The sequence below is a fragment of the Nematolebias whitei genome, chromosome 9 (assembly GCF_014905685.2).
Source record: "Nematolebias whitei isolate Nwh7 chromosome 9, NemWhi1, whole genome shotgun sequence".
Taxonomy (NCBI): domain Eukaryota; kingdom Metazoa; phylum Chordata; class Actinopteri; order Cyprinodontiformes; family Rivulidae; genus Nematolebias; species Nematolebias whitei.
In genome coordinates, this window is record NC_056506.1 from 2,875,888 (window position 1) to 2,889,350 (window position 13,463).

The following is a 13,463-nucleotide window of genomic DNA, read 5'->3' on the forward strand; positions in this document are numbered from 1 at the left end:
TTTCATGTTGCTGCTGATCTGTTTCATGTTGCTGCTGATCTGTTTCAATGTTGATGTGTTCATGCGTGCTCATCTGCTCACAGACTCATGTTCATGTTTGTGCTGATGTTCAATGTTTTATGTTATGAGTGCTTAGTGTATATTTAGTTGATGTTTTTCTTAGTTCATATCTTAGATGTTATTACTGTTTTTCTTGTACATTTTATTGTTGGATGTAACTGGGACCCTGTGTACATAATTTCGCTCCACCACATGTACCACATGAGGTGCGAATGACAATAAAGAAACTCTGACTCTGACTCTGACTCTGATAGTTATGTTGGTACGTCTCACTGGTGATTCCAAACAGCCAAATTTTGTTGTCACACCGCCGGACCGAGCTTGTAGCCTTTTCCAAAGTCAATTCCTTCCCACCAGTGAGTCACAGGAGCCGCAAGAAATCGCGTCCAGCTTACAGCTCAGCTCATGCAGTGTCTGAATCTGAGAGCTTACCACTCGGTACATTCCTTCATACAAGGCAGGTAGCCTCACAATTGCCAGAACCGCTATCGCTGTCTTTCGAATTTGTAGATATGCCTGATACCTGCCAACTTCAAAATGCAGAAATCAAATTATCATAAATCCAGTTATGTGCACATATTCTACATCCTCACCCGACAATACAGACAGACACACCATCTTCCACTGCCCCCAGGAATCCATAGTGTATCCAGCTGTGAGTGTCCCTTTAAGGCATGAGGGCTCTCCTTTGCCCCATCTTCTTGTCAAGAAAATATATCAATTGCATTGAGAGACCAGCTGACCAGATCTATAATTTACAATTCAGATGATATGTAGTGAGTGGCTTCAATAGGATTCACAAGACAAAGAGCAAAGCAGGAGGGAAAAGTGTCAGTCCTCATCAAGCACAAGCAGCAATTTGCTCTGGTGATAGGACTGACTAACAGATGAGGTCAGGCAGAAATCCCTTTGGATTATGATGTTTGCAGATGACATTGTGATCTGTAGTGAGAAAAGTGAAGAGGTGGAAGAGAACTTCGAGAGGTGGCGGTATGCATTTGAAAGAAAAGGAATGAAAGTCAGCCATAGTAAGACAAAGTACATGTGTGTGAATGAGAGAGAGGCCGGTGGAACAGTGAGACTACAAGGAGCAGAGGTCACAAAGATGCAGGACTTCAAGTACTTGGGGTCCACTGTCCAGGAAAATGAGGAATGTGGTAAAGCGATGAACGAGAGAGTCCAGGCAGGATGGAGTGGATGGAGAAAAGTTTCAGGAGTGATTTGTGACTGAAGGGTGTCAGCAAAGGTCAAAGAAAAAGTTTAAAAGACAATAGTGAGTCCAGCTATGTTGTATGGTCTGGAGACAGAGACAAGGACAAAAAGACAGAAGAAAAAAACGAAGTGGCAGAAATGAAGATGTTGAGGTTCTCTTTAGGAGTGACAAGGATGGATAAGATTAGGAATGAGATCATCAGCGGTACAGCACAGGTTGAACAACTGGGAGATAAAGTTGGAGAGAACAGACTAAGATGATTTGGACATGTCAAGAGGAGGGACCGTGGGTATATTGGTAGAAGAATGTTAGAAATGTAGCTGCCAGGAAAAAGACAAAGAGGAGACATATGGATGCAGTTAGAGAGGACATGGAGGTAGTTGGAGTGACGACAAAGGATGCAGAGGACAGAGTGAGATGGAGGAGGATGACTCGTTGTAGCGACCCCTAACGAGGGAAAAGCTGAAAGAAGATGAAGAAAGTTGAATAAAATAGCCTTGCTGAGTTCAGATACCTGTTGTGTTCACGGCTGCACGAACAACCAGACTAAACTAAATCAGTGGCTACAACAACAGTTTGCAAAACAGACCCAAAACAAAAAGAGTGTTTCTGTGAAAAGAGATATAGTTTCCATCACCTACCCACAGTATAGATGAGGAATTAAGAAGAATGTTGCTGAAAAAACTGAATATGAAGAAACCACCCAAAACGCTGTATTTGTGCTCATTTCACTTTGCTGACAAACGGCCAATGGAGGAAACCTGCATCCTACTTTGTGGCTGGACTACAAAAAACCACTGGAGAAGAAATGCCAGATCCTCAAAAGTATTGAAAAGAGTGTGACAAGAATATCAGGTATGATTTCAAGTATATGGAGGGCACAGCATTATAGTATTTGTTCATCTTCAGTATTATGATTTTCTCTGCAATTAACCCAAGCTCAATGATGGAGTTCTTAAAATCTTTGGCTGGGTTCTATGTCTGCTTTAAGGTAAATAAGATTGTGTCCCACCTCTTTTAACAAAACTCCACCGACCTTATTAATGTATAGATACTAATCTAAAACAGTTAAATCTGGTCCTCTGGACATTCAAAATTTGAATGTCCAGAGGACCAGATTTATCTGTTTTAGATTTTTCCACCTGGATTATTGAGCATGCATCAGGATATAGATACTAATGCGCCTCAGAGCTTTTCAGGTTGTTCGTCGCTTCACCGTCGGAACAACCGAGTCAATGAAGTAGCTAAATATGATAGTAGATGTAATCTGCAGCCACTTCTTCAGGTCGTCATCCTCTCCCTTGTCTGCAGTAGGCAGCGGTATGATTACAGTATATTGTCCTGCTTGAGCTCTGACAGGTGGTGTTCCTACATTAAATCCACAATGCTCAGAGAAACTACATTAGCTCGTACTGTTCACACTTAAGCAGTGCCGGTTCTGGTCCACGTCGGACGTCCATAATTCATGCAAGGCACCATGGGGGCTAGGAATAAGGTGGATAAGTTTCAAAGTTTCAAACTTCAAGCTAGTTTAACTTAGAGATGTGAAATGTTGTAAACATGTAGAATTCACCAAGAGGTACAAATAAAGTCTAATGAAATGTGTGACGAACCCAAAGAGAAAGTCTTCACAATGCACAATCTATAATGGATATAAAATCCATTATACTATTCAGGTTTTACGTGTCATACTTGAACAAACTCTTTCTAGGTCATCCTTACGCATGCTCAATGCTTTTTTGTTTGTTTGTTTTTTGAACGTCCAGAGGACCCGAGTTAACTTTTTAGATCTTTCTAGGGCATTCCAGGTACCTGCTTCAAATTTTGTCAGTAAACTTTTAAGGTATGGGGGATTAAAAGTTTTTAAAAGCTTGAGTTTTTGTTGTAGGGTGTAGTCGTGGCTAAACTCGAAACACAAAGTTCCTATAACAGACTCATAAAACACCTGATCTTCACAAGATGCACATTTGATCACTCTTTGGACCTAAACATGTTTACATGTTACTGTGACATCGTTTCCTTAGCCCCGCAGACTGAAAACAGGAGATCACGTGTTTTACTCATGAACTTTTTTCTCTGACTTGAACACAATTTTAAACTGTGTCAGACAACAGATAGCATGTTTGCGTTACTTGATAGCAGTAGTGGGCACATTTCTGCTAATCTGCTAACAGCTAATAGCAAAAATATTTTTTGTTAAGCAGATAAGCATTTTCGTTAACTTTGAAAACTGTTAGCAGAAATAGCTCCTGCTAAATTATGTACGGCCAACTTTAAGTTAGCTAACAACATTTACAAACTTGTTCCTGTTTGTTGAGGGAGTGTGGGAAAGTCCGTTAGGCACGTTCTTGGCTTACTACGTGTCCAAGTGACAAGACATGATTGGTCGATGCAGCTTAAACTGGAAGGAGACAAAGATGTGTGATGTAGACTGAGTGACAGCTGTCTTAGCGGCTAGCAGTTAAGTGTTAGCTTCCTCTAATTTTTTTTACCTGTTTAGCGGTTTAGCATTAGCAAAGCTAACTTTTTAGTTAGCAGAATATGAGATGGTGAAGCTAACTTATTGGTTAGCTGTATCAACCACTCCTTGATAGTAATGAGGGCACTGTCTTGGAGGTGGAGCAAACTTTGATCTTCATAATACTAGAGTACCTCTCACAAAATTAATCCAATCTGTACTAAAATGTGCAGGAATAAATCTGAACATGTGTACATACACAAAATTTATGGGCGTGGTAACAAAGCTGAACAGCGCCCCCTTAAATGTTCAAGCAACTTTTTCCATTTTCATTTACTTTGATGTTAAAATTGAAATTTGAAATACTTAAGCTTTCAGAATATAAAAAACAACTTTTTCACACAGGAAGTATGCCATTTTTAAATGAATTTGTTCTTTGTTTATTTCCATCCATTACATTTGAGCAAACTCAAACCTCCCTTGCATGTACCAGGTATGTATTGGGTAAGCACTGGGTACTTAACAAGTATGTCCCAACAGGTAAGTATCTGAAACATATTGAATACCAGGTACTGGGTACCCAGTATGTACGAAGTAGGTACCTGGTCAGTATTAGAGTAATTCCCCAGTGATTATCCAGTATGTCTCAGGTACATACACAGTAAGTACCAGGTCCTGGTCTGTATTTCATATTGTTATCCACTTTACATCAGGTAAACAAGTCTACTGTACTGACCTTCCAGTTGCTTCGTGATAAGCCAACTCCAGCAATTCTGCAGATGTGTGTGTTGAATCTCTCTGCTGGTTTCCCTGCAGCTCTGTCATGTTCTGTCGGGTCTGGTGATGGATCTGTATTGCCTCTCCAGAAGGGCCTGAAGACAAATATCACACATTAGTTTGAGAACCTGATCAATACTAGGAATACAGTGACAGAATCTGCCTTTGACTTTTTTAGTCTGTGTGAGCAGTGAAGAGTTAAAGCAGTGGTTTTCAAAACTTTTAGGCCATTCTCTTTGTAACAGAAACCAAGAGTCAGGAATTAAAGAAAAACATCTCCATGATTACTGACCTCTCAAGAAAAGTAAATGTGGACAATTATGGTGTGTGTGTGTGTCTGTGCACACACGTGTGTATGTCTGTGTGTGTGTGTGTCTGTGCACGCGCGCATGTGTGAGTGTTATCAACATATCTCGTGAACCTGTGAATACATTTTAATAAAACTTAAATAAATTAAATATTGATTATACATTAAAAACTTTTGAAGATACCCCAATTAAAAAAGGGGACCATAGCTTCCACAGCTAATAAAACAAAAACATGGTTGTGTCACTTAGGCAAATACTGAGATAAAATTTGATCTGGTAGTAGCTGACAATGATTCCCAACACATACTTTGAGCTGTAACTGATTGCATCAGGGGCTTCATGTACAAAGACATGCATGGATTTCCTACTCAAAAATGGTGTATGCTTAAATCAAGAAAACGGCATACACACAAAAAAATCCAGATGTATGAAATAATACGTACGCATGAATTCAAGCACACTTCCTTTGTACATCCAAATCAATGTGGAATTGATCACACATGAGGTAATGCTTAACTCTTCCCTCAATATCCCTCAATTTAAATATGCAAATAGGTTTAAATCTGCTCTGCGCCTGAGGAATCTCCTCTCTGCACTATAGAAAATCATGTCTAAAAATAGGAAAAAGAGGAACTTCATGGAATGTGAGTTGTAGTAGATGCTTCTAAATGAGGAAGATGCACGTAAAAACATTCTGCTTGAAATGCTGTCCTCTGGAATTAGTGCCAAGAGCAAGAGGAGTCAGTGGTACAATGTGTGCAAAGCTGTAAATGCTGTAGGGTCAGAGTAGCGCACACCCGCAGAAATGAAAACAAAGTGACATCACTGTGGATGTGAAGAGTGCCAAAGCATGGCCAAAACAGGCGAGTGGACAGGAGAGGACAAACTTAAACTGTTTGAGCAGAGAGATGCCAATATTTTTGATTTTTGCACATCACATATAATAATTTGCAGACGGATTGAAAATATGCTTCCTGAAAATGCTTCCTGCTAACAAACAAAACAAACAAACAAAACAAAACAAAACAAATAACAACATTTTTTTTCTTTCCCATTCAACCTTTATACAGGCTAGCCTCACTGAGCCATGAGAACTCATTTACAATAGGGACATGTTCCAGACAGAACATATAAAGTACAGACGACAACAATAACTGTAAACAATGACAACAATAAACTACAGTAAAAAATGCAGTTCAAATAAGAGTAGTGTACAAAATAATAAATCAGGGTGCCATATAACAGGGTGATATACTAAAAACAAGAACATATTTGCTTTGATTTTTTTCTATTGTCATTATCAAATGTTTGAAACCTCTTAAAGAAATCAAGGAGGACAACTTCAGTTTCTGTTGGAAGGTGTCCCCATTGGCCTCCATTGGTAATGATGGCCTGAGAGTGCATGTTGTAACTGTATTGACAATGTGGCATGTGGGAGGAGATATAAGAAGGTAGATGACCAAGGAGGGATATATAGATGTGTAGTGGTGTCAGGGTTAGCTTAGCTGCACCTTTCACTACTAATTATTTAAGTATAACGGGTTCTCTCTTTTTCGAGTTAAATTAAGGCCATGTGACGAGGTACTGTGAGGATTTAAATCAGAGACATGAGACGTTAATTTCCTTTGACCCATCAGAATAAATGTGGTCATTTATTGAACAGAATCAAAATATAACATCAAAACATGTACACATTGATTTGCTGATCTGGTTCTGATTAATAAAACTTGGCACGTTTTACTTAATAAGACAACAAGACATTTCTGAAGGCATTTAGATTACTGGCAAGATAGAAGAGTTTTAAAGGAAGGAACGAAGAGAAAAGATGGGTGAAGGGGGGTGTCTGTTCGGACAGCAGAATGGTACGCTCCTTTCAACACCAGCTCAAAACCTCCGGTACACTTGGCGCGTCAGACTCGTTACCTTTGCAGAAATTAATCAGCTCCGGTGTCGGGTCCATTTCAACGCTACCTTCCAGCGTCTCCGGTAAGAGCGGCTGGCCATCGTCAGGAGTCATGTTGTTTACTACGTTCAACAAACACGCTCATCTGCCGGGTGGATACACAGCAAGCTGTGAGTCCGTCAGAGGTTCCACTCAGATGTGGAAGACTCCATCAAAGACTCAGAAGACTGAGAGGCTCAGGAGACCCACTTGAAGACTGAGAAGACTCCAGGAAGTGTGGACTTTTAAAGAGTTCTCACTTCCGGTCACTTCAGGACTTCCTAATTGTTTGAAACAACCAACAGGGGGTGGTTCTAGTGATGTCAGAGGGTTATTACAAGTCAAGAAAGTGCAAGAATGTTTAGGAACGTTTAGTACAGACAGGGAAATGTTTTGAGGAAGTGAGAAACTTTGCAGGTGCCAGTGTTTCTCTTTTACCGTATGATAGGTTTAAAAACAATACAGCCTGTTCTAAAAACTTCTTTCTGACTGTCTCTGACTTTCGACCGACATCACTACTTCGCATTCAAACAGAAGATCAAAATGCATAATTACTTTGTAAATAGACATTTAACTTGATTTCTAATTTAAATGAGGATTAAAAAAATAATTAATACTGTTTCACAGTTGATTTAAAATGAGTAGTTCATTTCAATTCTACAAATGATATGAACTAAACACACATTTGATTATCAAGATATTGTAAAAATAGTAATGATAATATAAAAAGAGAGTGTTCTTTCAATTGATTACTTCAGGATACAATTAGAAAGTCTCTGGATCAGCTAATTTGTATTTCTGGATTCAAATCAATGACATAACAGTTCCTGTCCCATGAAGGTCCTCAGAGGCAGGTTTTGGTCGGAGGCCGAGTTCACTACAGATGAAAATGAACCAGAGTGAGTCTACGTGTAGATAGTGATGACCAACTGACCAAGGAGTACAGAGTGCAGCAGATGGGTACTGTAGTTACAACCAGTTATCAAGTCAAGTCAAGTCAGATTTATTTATAGAACACATTTAAAACAGAAACTGTTACCAAAGTGCTTAACAAAAATATCACAACATCAAATGAAAAGTAGCAAGATATATTTACAGCACATGGAATAAAAATATAAAACCAAAAACGTAATTAGAAACAATGAAATACTAAATCAGATCTGATGACCTTGTGTTAAATAGGAATAATAACAAAAGCATAAACAGAATCAGCATCAATAAAAAACTAGATCTAAATCTGATCACCCTGTGTTAAATGTCAATGAGTACAGGTGTGTTTTTAGGAGAGATTTAAAAGCAGAGACTGAGGTGGCCTGTCGAATGTTGATGGGCAGGTTGTTCCAGAGTTTAGGACCCATGACTGAAAACGCTCGATCTCGTCTGAGCTTCAGCTGGTTTTTGGTACGGCCAAAAGCAGCTGGTCTGATGATCTCAAGGCCCGAGAAGGAGTATAAGGATGAAGAAGGTCAGAGAGGTATGATGGTGTAAGGCCGTTGATGCACTTGAATGTCAGCAGGAGAATTTTAAAATCAACTCTGACACTCACAGGAAGCCAGTGAAGAGAGGACAGAACTGGAGTAATGTGCTCAAACCTGTGAGTTCCTGTTAGTAGCTGAGCTGCAGCATTTTGTACGAGCTGGAGACGTGAGAGTGAAGCCTGACTGACCCCAACATAAAGTGAGTTACAGTAGTCCAGCCGGGTTGTAATAAATGCATGGACTACTTTTTCAAGGTCAGATCTGGACAGAACGGACTTAAGCTTTGCTATCTGCCTTAGCTGAAAGAAGCTCTTTTGTAGAACAGAGTTGATCTGTTTATTAAACTTAAAGTCCGAGTCTAACACTTCCCTGAGATTGGTAACCGACTGCTTTAGATGAGGCTGAAGGGAGTGCAGGTTTGCAGGATCAGTGACAGTGGTAGAGCTTGGGTTAAACACAATGACCTCAGTCTTCTGATCATTAAAACTCAAGAAGTTCATAGCCATCCAAGTCTTGATGTCATCAAGACATTTTAGCAAAGGGTGGATGGAGCAAGAACTGTTTGGTTTTAAAGGCAGATAAATCTGAGAATCATCGGCGTAACAGTGAAACAAAATACCATGTTTCCTCAGGATTGACCCCAAGGGGAGCAGATACAATGAGAACAGAAGAGGTCCAAGAATGGAGCCTTGTGGGACCTCACAGGAAAGAGGGACAGAAGCAGAAAAATGATTGTCAAAGTTAACACAGAAACTCCTGTCACCCAGATACGAACGGAACCATTCTAGCGCCACCCCTGTAATCCCTACCTAGTGTTCTAGCCGTGACATAAGGATGCTGTGATCAACAGTGTCAAATGCAGCGGTAAGGTCGAGGAGTACCAGGATCACAGACTGACCAGAGTCATTTGCTAGCAGAATGTCATTACAGACCCTTACTAAAGCTGTCTCGGTGCTGTGCAGTTGTTTAAATCCTGACTGAAAAATCTCAAAAATTCAATTTAAAAACTTGATTAGTTGACTAAAACTTATTTTCTCCAAGATTTTAGAAAGAAATGGAAGTTTTGAGATTGGCCTGAAGTTTGAACAAGCTGCAGGGTCGAGTCCGGGTTTTTTAATTAATGGAGTTACCACTGCATGTTTTAAAACATCGGGGACCACACCTGTAGCCAAACTGCTGTTAATAATGGCAAGAACAGAGGGTCCAGTTGACGGTAGAACCTGTTTAAAAAATGCAGCAGGGATGGGATCAGCAGGGGAGCCTGAGGGTTTCCTGTGACCAACGACCTCATTTAAAAATGAGAGTGAGATGGGGTCAAAGTGACTTAAGACTGCTGAGCAGTGGACAAGAACTGAAGGGTCAGCTGTGGAGTATGGAATTGATGACCTAATCGACTCAACCTTTTCAACAAAATGCCTGACAAACTTATTACAGGTGTCGACAGAGGCCTCAATGGTGTCAGACTGAGGCATGTTCAGAATGGTGTTAATGGAGTTAATGGTGTTAATGGTGCTGAAAAGAACATGGGGGTTGTGACTGTTTGAGTTGATCATTTTTGAGAAATATTTGTTATTCTCCTGTTTAACGGTGGTCTGATAGGCTTTCCAACATGATTTTAACACATCAAAGGAAACCTGGAGTTTATCTTTTTTCCATCGACGTTCAGCTTTTCTGCACAGGTGTCTTGCCTCTCATGTGGTCTCATTTACCCAAGGGTGGGGCGTGCGTGTTCGATTCCTGAGCTTTAACGGGGAGACTGAGTCCAGGATCTGTACACACGCCTCCTGATGCTGAGAAAGCAACTCCTTTGTAGTAAGACCCGCAGAGAGTTCAGAGTCTGAAACAGAATTACCAGCAAAGATGGAAGATAAGAGTGTGGCGGTGGAAGGGATAAAAATCCTACAGGGCTTGGGTGTGGGGGGAGGTGCAGGTTCACAAATCAAAGAGGTTTTGAATAAAACCGGTTTGTGGTCGGAACAAACAGTGTCACCATTTCTAAATCAGAAACAGACAAACCGCATGTTAAAACTAAGTCTAGAGTGTGGCCCTGCTGGTGAGTCGGACCAACAACACTCTGAACAAAGTTAAAGGACTGGATGAGGTCTAGAAAGTCCTGAGCTAATGGTTTATCAGGGCAGCACATGTGGATATTAAAGTCTCCTAAAATCAAAACCCGATCATATTGGAGCAGAACACCAGTTAGAAAGTCAGAGTTTGTTTAAAAACTGTTTATGGTATCCGGGGGGTCTGTAAAAAATAGCACACAGAACTGGGTTGGAGCGGCCCAGCTCACAACAGAGCAGTTCAAAACTCGAATAATTAGCTGAACCATGGAGCTGTCTGCAGTGCAAATGTTTCTTAAAAACAGCCAATAATCCTCCACCACGACCAGCTGTCCTTGGAGCATTGAAAAAAGAACAATCCGGAGTCAGTAAATCAAGAAAAACACTGAACTCACCAGGGAAGACACAAGTCTCAGTGATGAAAAGAAAGTCCAGTCGGTTGCAGCAGAAAAAGTTGTTCAAAATAAAAGTTTTATTAGCCAGCGATCTGGCATTTATCAGGGCCATCATCGTAGAATCCACCACAGGAGGAGATGGTTGCAGTGTCCAGTCCAGCCGCCTCAGATTTGCAGAGTTAGACATGCGCCTCCGGCAGGAAACTCAGCCGCGCATGGGCCCAGTGTGATGATGAGACCCCGACAGCGGGACAAGACAGCGCGCCACAGGATCTGTACAGCGCCAGGATCGGAGGTGGAGTTATGAATCTTATCGCACCGTGGTAGACAGCATCCAACATCTGCAAGGAGCTGGCAGGGGCATTCATGTAAATAATGTCACTATAGCCAATGGTGGGTAGGAAGGTAGTGGTTACAAGGCGTTTTCTGGCATTCAGAGTTAAGAAAGATCTATTTCTGAAAAAAAAAAAAAAAATTAATTTCATTTTATCAAGTATTCAATATGTGGTTTAAAAGAGAGATGTGCATCGACCAAAATTCCCAAGTATTTGTAAGAAACTACAAACTCAATAGGAACACCATGCATGGATGAGATAGGAGGAAGAGTTGCTGGCATCAACTTTCTGTTGGAAAACAACATCCCTTTGGTTTTGTCTGCATTTGGCACCAGCATGAGGTGGAATAAATAAAAGTTTTAGAATTAAAATAAAAGTATATATATATATATATATATATATATATATATATATATATATAATAAAAGTTCTAGAATTGCGCTGCTCAAGGTGGCTGCATGTTGGAGCAGCTCTGTTACTTTCATTCTGAGATTTTGCTTTTGGAAACTTAAATTCCTCTTTTTCTGGATGTAAATCACATTTTTTGGATGATTGTTTCCTCTGGTATCAGATGCTGTGCAGCTGGAAGGATTTTTACTGAAACTTTTTTTTAGTTTTGGACATTTGTTATGATGCATAACCATGGAAACAAGGCAGTTTTCTACAACCAACAGAAACCGATTAACATCTCAAAAGCTCAAATAATATCTCAGCTAAAGCCCCAAATCTCAAATGAGTTGAAAGGATGTTCTGTGGACGCATTCTCATCTACCTGCCAGTGCTCAAGTGCCTGACCACTGAGATCCTGGAACTAGCAGGAAACATGGCTCATGACAGCGGAAGGACAGGATCGTCCCTCGGTACCTACAGTTGGCTGTCCACAGCGACGAGGAGCTCGGCAGACTGCTGGGAGGAGCGGACATCGCTCTGGGAGGAGTTCTGTCTGGCATTCGGGCGGTTCTACAGCCCGGGGGAACTGAAAGGCCAGCCGAGTCTGGGTGGATGGACCTGACGGCATCTGCAGCCAGTTTCTTAGGATCTACTGTGGGATGGATCTTTACAAGAGATCCTTCTTGACTACAGTCATCAGAATCTATAGCATCTCTTAATGAAATGAGGATAACGAGTTACTACAACAAATAATTTCCCTCTGGGATTAATAAAGTATTTTTGAATTGAATTTGAATGTCAGAATGAATGATGTATGATGCTAACTGTAGAAGCTGGAAAACCTTGGAAACTGTGTTAGCTTGGCAAAAATCAACAGTGTCATCGGCATAGAAATGCAAGGATGTATCAGGAATTTTTAGACCTACATTATTTATATAAATTGTAAAAAAAGTGGGACCTAAAACTGAGCCTTGTGGCACAACATTGGTGACCATTAGGTAGCTAGATGAAGTACCGTTATGTCAAACACATTGCCTCTGACCTGAGAGATAGTTTGAGAACCAGCCAACAGTGTCTAAAAAAGTTAAATCTGGTCCTCTGGACATTCAAAAAAACCCAAAAACAAAGCAAAACAACAAAAAAATGTAGAAATGTTTCGTCTCTCATCCGAGAGACTTCCTCAGTCTGAGGTGCTGTATTCAGCTCCTCAGAATGGTCCTTCTTGAGCATGTGATCAGCTGGTTTTGGTTGTCAGCAGCAAAACTGGTTGATCCACTCTGAGAAGGAGCTATTTAAGAGACTGAGCTGAATACAGCACCTCAGACTGAGGAAGTCTCTCGGACGAGAAATGAAACGTTTCTAAATTTTTTTGTTGTTTTGCTTTGTTTTTTTTTTTTTGAATGTCCAGAGGACCAGATTTAACTTTTTTAGATTTTTCTACCTGGATTATTGAGCATGCATCAGGATATTTTGAACCACTTTGGCCAGGATTGCCTCAAACTAGTTAGAGAGTTTGAGAAAACAGCAAGGAAGAGGGCAGACTACAGGAACCACTTGCGATTCAACCTCAGATGTCGACAAAGTGGCATCATTCCCAAGAGCCTGGAACTAAAATCTTCGGTCAGCGGGCACCGGGCAAGCAAGATCCTTCAGAAGGCACAGACCCAGCTGCTGAATGAACGGGTGAGACAGACCAATTTTACTATTGAGGCCTTGAAGGCCAAAGAAGAGCACATTAAACAGAAACTAACAACGTGTCTAGATCAGACCACACTTCAGCAAGTGTTGGACTGTACAGATCAGGCACGCTTAGCACAGCATGTCAAGTCCAAGACTCGACAACAAAACAAGTTTAACTTACTAATAACTCATCAACACCATCACTATTCCAATAACAACACATTCAGTGTAGGACAACACTCCAGTAGTCAATTACATGCCAGGGAGACAGAAAAGTGGGTGAAGAATTTATCTGACAGACAGCTCACCCAGCCAGAGACAGAGATTCTTGCCAGGGGACTGAACTTTGCGGTTGCACCAAGTA

General features: G+C 40.8%; 1 protein-coding gene across 1 annotated transcript in view; it reads right to left on the bottom strand.

Annotated features, from left to right (window-relative positions):
• Positions 1 to 13,463, bottom strand: part of depdc5 (DEP domain containing 5, GATOR1 subcomplex subunit) — a 393,910-nt gene that overhangs the window by 172,490 nt on the left and 207,957 nt on the right. The window contains 1 exon segment of the mRNA XM_037681974.1: positions 4,468 to 4,603. Within this exon segment, the coding sequence (XP_037537902.1) occupies positions 4,468 to 4,603 (136 nt within the window).